This window comes from Cupressus sempervirens, chromosome 5, assembly GCF_028749045.1.
Source record: "Cupressus sempervirens isolate cs-2001-9-10 chromosome 5, ASM2874904v1, whole genome shotgun sequence".
NCBI classification, from domain to species: domain Eukaryota; kingdom Viridiplantae; phylum Streptophyta; class Pinopsida; order Cupressales; family Cupressaceae; genus Cupressus; species Cupressus sempervirens.
The window spans coordinates 81,334,031-81,349,821 of NC_143122.1; the positions used below are offsets into that span (position 1 = coordinate 81,334,031).

General features: G+C 36.1%; 1 protein-coding gene across 1 annotated transcript; it reads right to left on the reverse strand.

The window, feature by feature from the left end:
* Positions 1-758: 758 nt before the first annotated feature.
* Positions 759-2,361, reverse strand: LOC149554656 (late embryogenesis abundant protein At5g17165-like). Its single transcript, XM_089828717.1, has 2 exons — positions 2,152-2,361; positions 759-1,299 (listed from the first exon to the last, which is right to left on the reverse strand). Exons 1-2 carry the CDS (start codon positions 2,283-2,285, stop codon positions 1,029-1,031), a joined length of 405 nt encoding a protein of 134 aa, XP_089684843.1. The 5' UTR covers positions 2,286-2,361; the 3' UTR covers positions 759-1,028.
* Positions 2,362-15,791: the final 13,430 nt, after the last annotated feature.

Genomic DNA, 15,791 nt, shown 5'->3' on the forward strand with positions numbered 1-15,791 from the left:
AGAACTCAAGAAAAACAATGCAATATAGTAAAACAAGACACAACACATATTTACGTCTTACATGCCCAAATTTCAGATGATTTAAAGCCAAATTATTCTGACTCCTCTTGTTTTACCCAAGTACAAAGATTCGCTGCTCTAAACTTTTCACAGAAATCTCTACCACTGAACTATTATAGAGAAATTCATCATTGTACGGTCTATAAAAGGTTTCTCCTTAATTTTATCATTCTCTAATTTTTGTATTAGAGAACAGTTGTATTTTTGCATTAAGAATTTTATAATATTCTAAATTTTCAATCTAAAGTTATTTTAAAAAAGTAGATCCTATCTTTGTTTTCTATTAACTCTGTTAATAATGCATATCAGAAATACTAATACTCCTGTTAAATAGATTTAGAACTTTTTTTTTCAGATGAGAAAAATTTGTATAGAGTCATGTGCATAGTGGAACAACGTATGCACGTCATTCAGAGATTGGTTAATAAAAAGGGATACGCTGCAATGATACAGACTCTACAAAGGTAATTCTTCAGACGGAAGAAAAATTAACTATTATTAGGCGACTGAGAATGGAGAGTCATGTCCAGTCCAATGTCAAGTCCTCATAGAAATTGCATATGGTCTGATTGTTTAACATGTTAAACCCAAACAGAATTACTATTAAAATGTCCATTAAACTGTAATTTGCAGTCAGGGAATATCCACTGACAAAAGAAAGGTGAAACTATATGCAAGCAAATCTGAAGAGAATTACATATAGAAACCATTATACTTAATAATACCAATAACAATACATAAAGGTTGGGGAGGAAGCCTCTACACACCACATCCTCAAGTAATTCTACTACTGAGACAAAGATATATACTCTACACACTAAATCCTTCAACAATAGTATTATCACTGATATATAATAGAATACTAAACTATGATATGAGTTTGTCCATGAGCCACACCAGGCTTTATGCTTATTCTTAAACAAGTATAATGTCCAATATTTACATAAACCCATGATGAGTTTCACTCATCAGTTGTAGGGCTGCTTTTCAAGGCCTTCCAAGGGACGGAACCAGACTTGTTGCTCAAGAACTGATTCTTCACTGGTCTTGTCGTCCTGAGAGTGGTTAAGCTTGCCACCTGTCCAGCTGTGTTCCTCTGCAGGACCAAAGACACCAGTCTTGGGGTGTGGCACCCAGCTCTTCTGAGTCTCTGCCTGGATTATTACATCATCTGGTACCTTCTCCAGAAGAACACCACCCTCTTCATTCTTCTCGTACACATATGAATGCACACCTTTCCTGAAAAAACAATTGTACTAAATCCTTCAATATACGTTAAAATTCAATGAATACTATGTTTTAACTGTTGGTCCCTATTCGACCAATATATCATCACATTCTAGGTGTGACTGATTCCAAACACCCTCTTAAACCAAGTTACAGCTACTTCAAACTTTGTCTGGCCACTTCTTATGAACCAGTTAGGACTCAAATTAAGGAGGACCCTCCAAATTATTTGACCCTTCTTTAACTAGCACATTATCAATCCGAATGTAACTTATTTGTAGCAAAATCATATAAACTAATTAAGAACATCTTGAATTCAAATTCTACTTTTCCAAATAATTTGTTTTTAAAAGATAGTTAGGACCTCAACGAAGTGTGGATCATAGGGATCATTGAAGCCTTGGAAGTGAGAACTTTGGAAGGGACAATTCGCACTTCTTACAATAGGAGGGATCAAACTAGGACAGCATCCATCAGATGGAGGTTGAATGATACACGTTCAAAGCGTGAAAGTGAGAAGAGATTAGCAGATAAAGATTACAAAAGAAGAAAACCTTTAAAACCTAGTGACCTGAAGGACTTCTGCTATGACCCACAGAGCAGACATAAACGTAATACAGCAATGGAGTTTCCCACATGAACATATGAAGAGGAATGCAAAAGTTAGTTGTCAAATAAAGCTGTCGCAAAAACCCTGCATCTGCAGCATATTCAACAAGAAGTTAAGGTCATTGGGTGTGTGCCTCTCATTATATAATTCATACTGACAACATATATGCAAATATAAAGATCTCGAGAGACCCAAGTTTGAATCCATGAAATATCCAGAAACAAAAGAGAATTGGGCATTTTTCTAAACAATACCTAAATGCTCCCTGAATGAGAGGGTTTTGGAAAATGTGGGAGTCTGAAGGGTCTCTAAGGTTACCCCAGATAATCTTGTTCAATCCTCTTTTGACTCCACTGACGGAACCTCGCATCTGCAACTTTGCTGCCATGCAATAACTGAATTTCCCACTCCTTTATCTTAAAATCCAACTCCCGAATTCTCCTCGTATTGTGGGCAATGATCTAATAAAAGGTCTATTAAATAGGGTTTTCTGAGGCAGGACAATCCTCCCAAGTGGAAGCAGAAGCAGAAGCTGCTTCCATTGGCCCCACAAAGAGGGGTCCTTCCTCGAAGCTTCCCAACACCCAAAAGAAAGAATTCATGTCCTTCTCATGACTCATGACAGCGTCTGCCCTGGCCCCTCCCAAGACTTGCTAAGCAAGCATTTTGCTCTTCATTTTCTCTAAAACGAGACCTGTTGCTCTGTCACTTTATGGTAACAGTGTATGGCCTTGTCGGTCGAATATTACCCAAACCATTCCCCAGCTCAAAATGCAAGGAAATTACTAGAACTGAGTGAGTATTATACCGTAATCCATTTTGGCTACTTGTCATTATTCTTTTACTTGATTATGGGGTGAAGCAAGGCATTCGAATGTTTGACCTCCATTCCTTGTTGGCTGCTTCTTATTGGTGCTGGATATACCTTTCTTAGGTAGCATTAAATAGGCAACAATGTCTAATCATAAATTTTAGTTTTATGAATAGTGGGCCAACATTTGATTAATTAGGATATATAAATATTTATTTATACATTAAAAAAATAGATATAAAGTCACAATCTAAGAGTCAAATATGGGTAACTTAAAAAAAATATTTATTTAAAAATATTTGTGTAATAATTCTTAATAGAAATATTTTTGTGGGCCAATTTAAGAATTAATTGGGGTAACTTAAAAGAAATATTTATTTAAAAATTGGAGTTTTCTAATATGAAAAGGACTATTCATCAATATATATATATATATAGAAGCTAAAATTGGAGTTTTCTAAATGGTGCACTTCTAAGTTTACTTGATTCTTAGTACAATGTTAAGAACTCACATCACATCTAAGTTTAAGAAAGTGAACTCATGATGCCTCAATTTGACTTTCTCATAGTTTGGGCAAAGGGAAAGAAGTGTCTAGTCCAAATGAGCTTGAACCACAAGATACAATTCTTAAATTGGCCCACAGAAAGGATGAGTAGGATGAGTGCTTGAACTCATTGCAATGGTTGTAATAGGAGTTGTTCATTTGATATCCACACTTACTTAATATCAATACTTATTATCTTAATGTCCATTTTTTTACAATATTGCACCTATAATTGTTACTTTAAAGCTATTAACTTACAATGATGAATGCCTATAATTTAATGAAATGCACCTTTAGTTGTAAAAAAACTACCAATGATGTGATGTCACATTAGCTATTCAAGTGCACTCAAGTATTGGGACCTCTCTCCCCTAGAGCACCGAGCTCTTCATATGGTTCTTAGTCACTCTACTTGTCTTATATATCAATAATATATCATCCTTCATATGTGTCCCTATCTAAGTGAAAATTATACCATGGTGCATTTTGCTTATTATTATTTTATTTTGTTTTGATGTAAAACATGCCAACCTTAGGTAGTGTTAACAAGACATTCGAATCAAACATGAAGCTTAGTCTATTTAATCTCAATTACTTTTTGTGAACTTCTTGCTTTGGTTCTAGACATCCCTACCTTAGGCAACATTAAATATCCAACAATGTCAAATCAAAAAGCTTTGTAATAGTGTTAGGTGTGCATTTGAATCAAACATGAAAACTTAGTTTATTTGATTTCAATTAGTTTTTGTGAACTTCTTATTTTGATTTTGGATATCCCTCCCTTATGTAGCAATAAATAAGAAGCCAAGTCAAATAAAAAATATTAATCTATTGAAGCAATGCAATGTCTCCATACTTTTTTATGTTTAATTTTTGGTGTGAGATATTATGAGGTGGTGTAGCATATATTTTTATAGAAGATAAATTCACTTCTCTATATGAACTAGATTAAGGTTCATGTAGATAATTGCAATGATAATAATTAAGGGTAGGATACTTGTTGGTGAAGAAGATGAGTAGAAATAGGAACAAGTTTGGAAATTCAAATTTAGATGTTGCAAAGGAGTGAATGATGGTGAAGATGGTAATCTAGTTGGAACCCTTGGCCTTTCACATGATTCATTTGCTAAGATGGCTTCTTTTCTTCAAGTTGATGGTGGTGTTTTCACTTCAGTTGATCTGGGTGGAGGCTATAAGGAGATTTCATCCCCATTTTACCTATGATTGTTTGGAAGGAGGGTGTGTGGACCAACCTTAAACATTACACACTAAAGGAAAAATTAAGCTTTAGAAAAAAAGTCAAGTTTGACTATTTATCACTTTTAGTCTACAAATCAAACCTTAGTGTATAATGTTTACGCTGATTAGAATGGGTGTGGATTGACATGGAGTACCGAGCTGTTCATATGGTTCCTAGTCACTCTACTTGTCTTATCTATCAGTAATATCTCATCCCTCATATGTTTTCTTATCTAAGTGAACATTATACAATAGTGCATGTTGTTTATTATTATTTTATTTGGTTTTGATGTAGACATGCCAACTTAGGTAGTGTAAACAAGACATTTGAATCAAACATGAAAGCTTAGTATGTTTAATCTCAATTAATTTTTGTGAATCTCTTATTTTGGGTCTAGATATCCTTCCCCTAGGTAGCATCACATAGGCCAATATCAAATCAAAAAGCTTTTTAATATTGTTCCACATGCATTTGGATCAAACAAGAAAACTTAGTCTATTAAATGATCTCAATAAGTTTTTGTGAACTTCTTATTTTGATTTTGGATATCTCTCCCTTAGGTCACATTAAATAAGCAACAATGTCAAATGAAAAAGCTTAGTCGTCAATGGGCCCTTAGTCTACTAGTGAAGTTGGATGGCTCATAAAGAGCCCACCAAGGATCAAGTCTTGCTGAGTGCAGGACTCAAACATTATAAGGGATGAGGCAAGGGATGAGGCAAGGGATGAGGCCAAGATCGTGCCCAAATAACTACACTTCTCTATATGAACTACCATAGAGTTTTATATTTTAATATTTTATTAAAATATGATTATGGAAAAGAAATGTGTTAGATGTGGGGAATCAATTAAACTCATAACAATATAGGTCATGATTGTTTATATGTTCTGAACATTTCTATAACAATAAAAATTCCTGACAAATAGAGTTGAGTGATTGGCCTGTGATTTTTTACTAACTTATATTTTTACCAAGTTTTTCCATGTAAATGTTGTATTATGTGTGTTTTCTCTTCTATACAATTTCTACACCATTGTATTTTTCATAACACATGCTTCCTCTTATGGTGCATCTGATGAAGATATGAGTTTCAGTTTTGGGTGCCTCGATATTATATACAAAAATATAGCTCAAAATAAATAAAACTTGATTAAATAATTAAATTCAACTCAATATGCATATGCAATTAAGATTATAAGAGGAAAGAGAACTTAAAACATAATCTTTACCTTGTTTTACCACTTGTAGCTTGTCTTTATTGTCCTCCTAGCTTTAAGTACTTGATTGGTGAGCTCTTGGACTTTGCAAATCTACTCCTTTTTCAAGTTGCTATCAAAAGTTTGGAGATGCTATGATTCAATGCAAAACTAGAATGATTCCTAGAATGTCTAAAAACACAAGTTGAAATCAATGGATAATGAGATGAATGGATCAATCAAGATGATTGTACGAAGTCCTAAATATTATTGATTTTATTAAATTATGACGTTCTTCAAAATGCTCACAAAATGATCTCAAGATTGCTATGATTTCTAGAATGCCAAAATCTCTATGATTGCTATTTAGCTAAATAGGAGAAAGGATGCTTCTTTTATATAGTTTTGGTGACCACAAGCTTAGGTGGCACAATCTAAAAATGAGGAATGAAAGTTGGAGATACAAGGGTTGAAATTGACTTAGTCGAAGAGGTTGAGGGAAATGTGGGTTTACTTGGAACATGAGAGAAAAAAAGGGAGAACGCTCCTGTCGCCTTGATTTAGGAGCATCGTGGTTCCAATTAGTTTGTGCTCGGTAACTACTTTGGAGTTATTGGAGGGGTGCTCAATTGTTTCTTTGGAGTGTTCTTAGGTGTTCACTAAATGTGCTCGGCAGATGAACTTGTGCTTAGTTGATGTTGCTCAGTCATATCTTAGCAGTTCTTGGTTGGAAGATGTGTGGCTTTACTGACAAACTCGGTGGCTGAATGCACTAGGTAACCTTGGTGGTATTCAGTGGAACTCAAGCTTTATGATCTTTGTGGTGCTCAGTTGGTATACAACTTGGTGGATGATTAACTCAATTGAAACTACGCTTGGTGGATATGTGTGAACTAGTTCGGATGCTCTTTCATTGAGTGACTCGATGTGTTGGATACAATTGTTCAATTGTGTGTTGTCTCTGATGTTACACAAATGTCATATTAGTTAGCAGACAGAGTCTACCAAGCTCAGTTGGTCAGCAAAGCAAGTTCTAGAATCTACCGAGCATTCTTGGAAATTGCTCTATGGAAACAGTGTCTACCGAGCTCACTCGGGTGTCAAAGGATTTTGTGGTAGAAGTCAGTGGAAACCGAGCTCACAAGGTTAGAAAAGGAAAGTTAGTGTTTACCAAGTTCACTCAATCTCCAAAGGATTTTGCATAGCTCGCAATGTTCACCGAGCTTCAGTTGGTTAACACTGGAAATCATTTTTGGAGCAGTGTTTACCAAGCAAGGTCAGCTAATGAAGGATTTCATTATTTTGATAAATAAAGCTTAATTGTTTTATGTAACGATTGTAGCCGACTGATGTAATGATTATTGGTAATTGTAACTTCTAAATGAGCTGACTTGACAATTTGTAAGGTATAAATAAAAGGTCAAGTTGTGAATTCTAAATTGTAATGAATGAGCATGCAAGTGTGTTGATTATGTGAAGAGGAAAGTGTGAGTGAATTTTGAAGAAGGATCAGATATCCTTGAGGAGCAGCAAAGTTGTATTCGATTAGAAGAGGATCTAGTAAAGCAGAATAGAGATTTGTATCAGCAATTTAGTTGCACCTCATTCAGGTCAATTCATTGTTACTTTCTCACATTGTAGCAGTGATTTCTATATCTCTTAACAGAGTTGGTTTAACAACCATTTTATAAATCCTCTAACAAGGTGACAGTCTATTGAATTGTTCTAAAAGTCCTCTAGCAAGGCCACTCCTAGCAAGGTGATTAAATCCTCTAACAAGGTCACAACTAACAATGTGTTTTGTAACCTTTAATGGGGTTGGCTCCTAATAGGGCTCACTTTAGAAGAGTGAAAATTAGTAGCTAGTTACTTGGTAGTTTTTTCCATATTGAGTTTCCACGTTAAATCTGGTGTCTCTTGTGTTCATGTTATTTCTTTATGCATGCATGTTAATCACTATGAATGTTTAAGTTATGTTAAAGATAACATACATTGCATCTACCAAGTTACAACATTTTTTTGTGTGGTTACCGAGTGACAATAGTAACTAGTTTTATAAGACATCTAAGAGATCTGTGGATTTGTTTTTGTGGTAACCCACCCCCCCCCCCCCCCCCCCTCAGTTACTCCATCTATATTTCCAACAATTGGTATCAAAGCTTTTGGTGCTTGTAGGAAGGATTTCAAGGATCTAAGCTAAAGATCAAGATGTCTTACAAGAGGGAAATTCCAAGGCTTAACAGGGATAACTTTTCAGCATGGAAGGGATTGATGAGACTCCATTTAGCTTCCATTGGAGATACAGGATTGAAATATCTTGATGAAGAATATACAACTCCTTCTGGCACATTATCTATTAATGATATTGCTAAGAAAAAGACTCATAACACCATGATGATAGACATTGCATCTGCCCTAAGCTATAAAGAATTTGATGATATCAAGGACTGCAAAACTGCCTTTGAAATGTGGAATAAGCTAAAAGATATCTATGGAGGTGATGACAATGTGAGGAGAGCCAAAGCAGAAAGTCTAAGAGGAAAATTTGATTGGATGAGGATGGGAGAGGATGAAAACATTGCCAAATATGTTGAAAGAGTCAAAGCAAGTGTCAGTGCAATCAAGGTTTCTGGAGGAGCTATCAAAGAGGAAACAATTGTAAGTAAAGTTCTTAGAACATTGCTTCCCATTTATGCAATTAGAGTTTCTGCAATTCAAGAAAGAAGATGTGAAGCAAATCATAAGATAAATTTAGAGGCCATAGTAGGAAGACTGACTACATTTGAGCTAGATAACTATAACAACTATTTTCCAACTTCCAAGAACATTGAATTAGCATTTGAAGCCAAGCTCGCACTCAAAGAAAAGGGCAAGAAGATAAAAGGATTCTCAGTCAGAAAGTGAAGAAGAATCAGAAGAAAGTTCTAACAGTGATCTTGAGGTGGTTGAAGCTCTACTTACAAGGAAATATTCTAGAGGCAAAGGAAAATACAAAGGTAAGGTTCCTCTAATCTATTTTTCATGTAAGGAAATTGGTCATATTGTTGCAAGGTGCCCAAACAAGCAAAACAAGGATGAGAAAAAAGATCACAAGTGTAATGGCAAGAAAGACTTCAAATCATTCAAGGACAAAGGTAAGAAAACATGTTTCATGGCTAAGGATTCTATGGATTCTGATAATATTGAAGATGAAATTGTTTACATTGTTGTGAAAGATGAATCTGATAATGATGAGGAAGATAAGATGGCACTTATCTCTCATGTGAGCAAAAATGATACATGGATCATAGACAGTGGTTGTTCTCATCATATGATTGGTGACAAAACAAAGTTTGAACATTTTGAAGACTATGATGGTGGTAGTGTGAGGTTTGGTAATAATGAACCTTGTTGTATAAAAGGAAGAGAAAGAATCTCACTGACCAAAGAGCTTGTATGTGATAATTCCTATTGGGTTGAAGCACTAAAACACAATCTATTGAGTGTGGCATAGCTAATCAATATTGGATTCAAGGTGGAATTCATGCATGGAAAGGAAAGACTATTGGATGACAAAGGAAAGCTAATTGGATTAGGCATACAAACAAAAGGTAACGTGTTCTATCTTGAACTTGGTGAATGTTCATGTTTTATTGCTCAAGTTGAAGAAAGTTGGTTATGGCACAGAAGGTTATGTCATGTAAATTTTGATAACTTGGTAAAAATAAGTAAATTCACGAAAGTAATAGGCATTCCTACTATAAAGAAACCTAAGGTTGGTCTATGCAAGAATTGTCAGATTGGTAAGATGGGAAAGACTAGCTTTAAAAGTAAAAACTATCAGTCTGAAGAAATTTTGGAAATTTTGCATACTAATTTGTGTGGACTTATTGAAATTGAGAGCTATACTGGAGAAAAGTTCTTCATTCTTTTTGTTGATGACTACTCTAGAATGATGACTGTTATGTATCTGAGAGAGAAGTCAAAAGCTTTTGAGAATTTCAAATGGTATTTGGCCAGAGTAGAGAAAAAAACAAGGAAAAGATTGAAATGCTTGAGATCAGACAGAGGTGGTGAATTCATCTCCCATGAATTCAATAAATTTTGCATTGAAAGAGGAATCAAAAGACAGGTATCAGCTCCTAGAACTCCCGAACAGAATGGAATAGTTGAAAGGAGGAACAAATCTATCATGGATTGTGCATGAACTCTAATGATTGAAAAGAGCATTGCTATCAAATATTGTAAGGAAGCTATCAACACTACAGTTCATACCTTGAACCAAGTACACTTAAAGGACTCATCCAAAACCCCCTATGAGTTATGGTATGGCTATAAACCCAATATAAGTTACCTAAAAGTATTTGGAAGTAAATGTTATATCTTGAAAGAATCTAGAAAAGGAAAATTTGATGTGAAGGGTGATGAAAGCATATTTTTGGGATATTCTTGCAAGAGTAAGGCATATAGATGTTTGAATTTGTCTACTCATAAAATTATAGAAAGTGCACATGTGAAAGTTGATGAGTTTGCAAAAAGGACTGAAGAAGAAAGCAAGGGTCAGTGCAAGAAGATGGGTCTCACTTTTGGCCAAAAAGTGGAAGTGTTTTTCCTGTTTTTGAAATATTTTGTCAATTGATGCCAAAATTTGAGCCATTTAGAGATTAAATATAAAAAAACTTTAGAAATAAAAATTGTAGTGCCTACAATCTTCTTTTTGAATATGTAATTTATTTGTATACCCATATGATGGATTTTTTTTTGGTATGGGTCTTTAAAAACTACTTTTTCAAAATGCATGTTTTAGAACCATACCACGCTCATGTACGGACACCATAATTTGACACAAATGAATGAATTTTTGCAAATCCTTTTAAATGGTGTTACTTGACACACCAAAGATTGATGAGAATATATTTCTTGAATTTTTTAATGAATATTTTTGTAAAAATTAATTTTTAATTGGCTATAAAGGAAAATTTTTAAACCTCTCATGTACGGACACCATAATTTGATCAAAACTTCACTTTTTTCAATTTTTTTTTTTTAAACTTCAAAAGAACTGAATGTAGATTGATGACATATAAATTAATTTAAGAAAAATTATAATTAAAGTTTTAGTGAATGTTGCTATTTTACATTTAGGTACCACCTTTGATTAAAAAATAATACAATTTAATAGTAAATAAAGTCATAACACTATAAAATTTATATTTCTGAAATCAGGACAGTGAGAGCTCTAATGGGTTTTTTTTTTTGTAAAAAAATTTGATCGGGAAGACCCTCTAAAAATTATGGCAAGGCATGAATTTGTCAGTTCAATGCCTTAGCCAAATCTTGAGAGGCCAAGGCATAGGCTTAGTCTCACCAAGCCTGTCTCAAACCAAAATCCGAGGCAGGAAAAAAAAATCCTGCCTCATGTTGTAAGAAACGGGCACCCGTTATTTGAATTTCAAAAAATGTGTACCCATTTTGAAAAGCTAAAAGCGACATGTGAAATCTGCCAAAAAATTTAAAATTTGAATTTTTAAGAAACAGGTACCCATTTTTTACTTTTAAAAAATAGGTACCCGTTTCTTAAAAATTCAAATTTTTAATTTTTTGAGAAATGGGTACCCTTTTTTTGAAAATAAAAAATAGGTACCCGATTTTTAAAAATAATGGGTGCCTATTTTTTAAATTTAGGGTCGGGCACCCACGCCAAAAATGGGTGCCCATTTCTTAAAATTGGGTACCCGTTTCTAAGAGCTCTCATTCTGCGGATATGACTTCCACGGAATTGTGACCCAACTTTGTGCATTCACCCACAAAAAGGAACCAAAAGACTACAGAAGATTTGTTTTCATTGAACCTGATACAGTGCCAGATACACTTGTCAATCAAGAGATTTCTCTCGAGTTTTCAGTCACCGAGTTGAAACAAGTTCAAATTGAGTTGCAAGTGTATATGAGAAATATGTTAGCAAATGAATACTAATCTATTAAAAGAACAAAGCATTAACTAACAAAATTACTATAACATATAAGAGAGACCAAAAGAGAAATCCTCAAATGAGAATATGAGCCATAGAATGGCTCTCTCAATGAGATTATTCTCTTGATGTATGGATGAGTCTAATGGATTAGTTTGGTAGGATTATGGGATGTATGCTCAAGCTTCAAACTAGCTTCAATAGAGATTTTTGAGATTTTTGGTGTGGATGTATGAGATTGGTATAAAACTTGGTCTTAAAATGGCATTATAACTTTAGCTCAAAAGTTGTGATGAAATGGCTTGGGAGGGGATTCAATTTATAGGCTAAGGGCTTGAGGGATGGAGGGTTAAGATGCAAGGAGAGATGAAAGCTTAAGGAGGGCTAGGATGCACTCAAATGGGAGCACATGGATTGTGCTTGTTTAGCACCAACCAGGGAGTGACACATGTCACAAGGTGAGTGGATGGAGGCAAGGGGATGGATGAGTCAACAAAGGAGGCTCAAGGGATAATATCTTCATAAAGACCCTTCATAATGGCTTGTAAGAGCAATGAATGGGCTTGTAAGAGTCTTTATGGCTTTTTTAAGAGCATTCATGGCTTGGTGGTTGGGATATTTTGGAGGGAGTTGAGATTGTTGACTTTCCTTGGCTTAGGAAAGTCTTAAGCTTACTTAGGAAATGTGACAACATTGGGGGGTGGATTAGGCTTGGGTTTAGGATTAGATTGGGAATGTTAGAGATTTGCAAGTGGATGGCATTCATGAGGGTGGGTGAGTTAGTAGCTAAGCTTGGTTAGTATGGGTGGATGGGGTGGATTAGGCTAAAAAGAGGGTTTAGGGATAAGTTAGGAGCTTATTAGATTTGAGAGTTTTATTTATCAAATAGATTTATTTGATAAATGGATATTTTGGAATTAGATAGAAGAAAAGGATTTAATTGATAAATAATAGGTTATTTGATTTATCAATTAGGACTATAGATGATTAATTAAATTAATCAGCTAGGGGATGGCAAATGATTAATTAAATAGGAATTTAATTAATGATGCTTTTAGAGATAACTAAATAGGATTACCAAAGTAGTGTAATCAAATTTAGGTGTATACATTTTGCCCCTCTTTGACATAGTGTTGAGACAACATTATTTCAAAGAAGTTCGAATGAAGACGACACGAGGAAGATGTTTTAGCAACAAGGTTGCCCCAGTCTCGAATAATAAGAGGAGAGACTAGACTTAGATGATGCCCCCTCAAGAAGGTGGCAGGAAGAGAAAGTGAGGCTCGACGGCTTCTTGAAAAGTACAAGAATCCGAGATGAGCAAGGAGACTCAGATTGGCTTAAGAGAAGAGGTTTAGTTAGCTCAAACTCTCACTACGAGAGAATGATAAAGGGAGAATCAGAGGCACAAGAGGAAGCAAGCTTAAGACTTTCAAGATTAGGGGGAGGATGAAGGAACGAAGCTCTATAAAAAGGGATCCAGGATAGGGAGATGGATGAGGGGATTATAAAGCTGATGCAACAAGATTTCAAAGAGTCAGATTGGCGAAAGATGGGTTTTGGAGATCCCTAGGACTAGGATTGTGGATCTTGAAAGATGAGGCTTGGTGGATTGATGTGGATTGGTGGATCCCTAAGACTAGGATTGTGGATCCCTAAAGCTAAAAGTGAAGATTGATTCAAAGAGATACTGATGCATAAGCTAGGATAGGTGTTGGATATGGATGGGGGATAATGGAGATGAAGGGAATCCATTGAAGCCTTTGGAGCAAGGGGATACTTCAAAAAGAAGTACCACCATGTAGTTGAGCACTAGATTTGCTATAGGACTGTTGGTTAATTGCCAAGGTTACCAAGAATATCAAGGCCTTTTCACCAACTGTCCAGAGGACTAACGAACTGACTCAAAAAAAACACACAAGGATTGCCCCAGCATCACACATGAATCTCGAAAGAATCAGAGTGGAACCGACACTGGGTAACCCACAAGTAGAAAAGAAAAACAAACAAAAGACTTGATCAAGACCTTACGCTCAGATTGCCCCATTCGCAGCATACCATGATATGGAAGATCGTGGCAACTTTGAGGAGGGAACAAAAAGATTGTTTGGAAAAGATACTTCAAGACATAAAAGGGAAGATTCCAAATCAAAAGAAAGCCAAAGTCCAAAAGAGAACCGTTTGCCAATGAGATGGGTGGGACGAGGTACTAACGGACCAAGATCAGACATGAGGAAAGCAATATCCTACAAGGATCTATCAGAGAGAACCTAAGTTGATGGATTTGGATGAGTGATGCGTCTGGCAAGCTGAACTAAGAAGGATAACACTTTGGTGACAGGAGATCTAGCAAAAGGATGCATTGGAATAGCTAACCAAGGGTTGTGCGATGTGTGCAAGATGCTGATCAAGGAGGAACTGACACGAAAGCTGGATAGATACAATGGTACTAAGAAAAAGAGAATGTACAAGCTGACGAACCAAGATATGTTACAAGCTGAAGCTGACCAAGATATTACAAGCAGGCAAAATCTCAGGATGATAGGATAGTGGGATGGTTCGATGTTGTGCGAGATGCAAAAGCTAAGGATGGGGTGATAGCAGAAGATATGGATTTGGGGAGGATGCATCCTAATGATGATGAGAGATTTTGTGACCAAGGATAGCTAGCGGAGTAGGATGAGATGGCTGGATAGGATGGTAGATAGCTAGGATTATGATGGATATAAAGAGATGACACTGGGTTTGCATGAGGATAGCCTAGAGCTAGATGCCAATGACAAGGGAGGAGGTAAATGATGAAAATATGGACAAGACAAGATCTCCAAGGAATATAGTGCCCCCAATCAGAAGATAACATGCATGAGGAGGTCGTATGAAGGATATGATAGGATTGAAGCCAAGATGGAAAAAGGTGAAAGGGCTAGGGAGATGGATGATAGCTATGATGGTGGAGGATAGGTGGATATATTGGAAGATGGAGCTGGATGACAAGATGTGACCAAAAGCATGAAGGTGATAGGCTAAGCTTGGGATGGCTGGGTTACGCATGACGCTTGTTTGCCAAGTTTTTATCATGGTACTTGTCCAAGGCGCTTGAATTGCCAAGTTTTCACCAGTGGACGCTTTATTTTTCTTTATTTTTTTTGACTTTTTGACTGTGGACTTAGCTGGAATGATTTTGGCTTTCTTCAGCTATTTTTGGCTTTTTTGGGATTTTTCATCGGCTGTTGGAATGTTCAAGTTTGTTGCTAGTTGTTGGTACACTGGATGTGTGATTTATGCAATAGATTGGATTAGATGGGATTGATGGTAGGAGATGGAGGGATGAAAAGTCTGGAAAGGAGCATGAGATTGGGATGCTTGTAGGATCAACATTGGCACATGTTGGGACAGGTGTGAAAAGAGCATATGGGGGATAGATGGTAGATGCGAGCTTGATGGTGGATTTGTGGAAGCGCGCTTGGGGATATAGGCACCCAAGATGGAGTTAGGAGATGGGGGACACAAATCACTGGAAGGGGGATTAGCAATTGTGGATGCCATTATGCATTGGGTTTCAAAATTTTTCTTTAGGATCCACATGGTTTTGGATTTTCTTTTCATAGGCTTTTGCATTGTTTTGCATTCTTTGATTGAATTTTTCCTTTTTGGAGCATGTATTTTAGAATAGACATATGATTGCCTAGGATGTGGATTTTTAGCTTTATGCATTTTGAAGTTGGCATTCCCATTGCTGTAGTAAGCTTTGGGAAGATGGTTAGGAGAAGCTTTGTGAGATGGAGAGGATATGGAAGAGTGTGTAGGGGGATGACGATGGATGATGTGCCCTGATATGTGCATTTGTTGATCTTGCATAGGAATGGAGGGAATAGGATTTGAATGATGGCTGATAGGAGGATGGAGGAGGGTAGATTTTGGGACATAGGGACCCAAAATGGATTTAGCAGATGGAGGGAGGATATGGTAGGTTGTTTTGGGTTGCAAATATGGTGGAGGGGGGATGACATAAGATTTCTTGAAGGAGTGATGGGAGGCTGGCATGGTGGGTTTGGAGATAGGCTTGGTTTGGGGGTGTGGTGTACCAACACCTTTAGATGTTGAACCTTTGGATGCATATCCAAGACCATGAAATCCTAGATTTTTTTGTG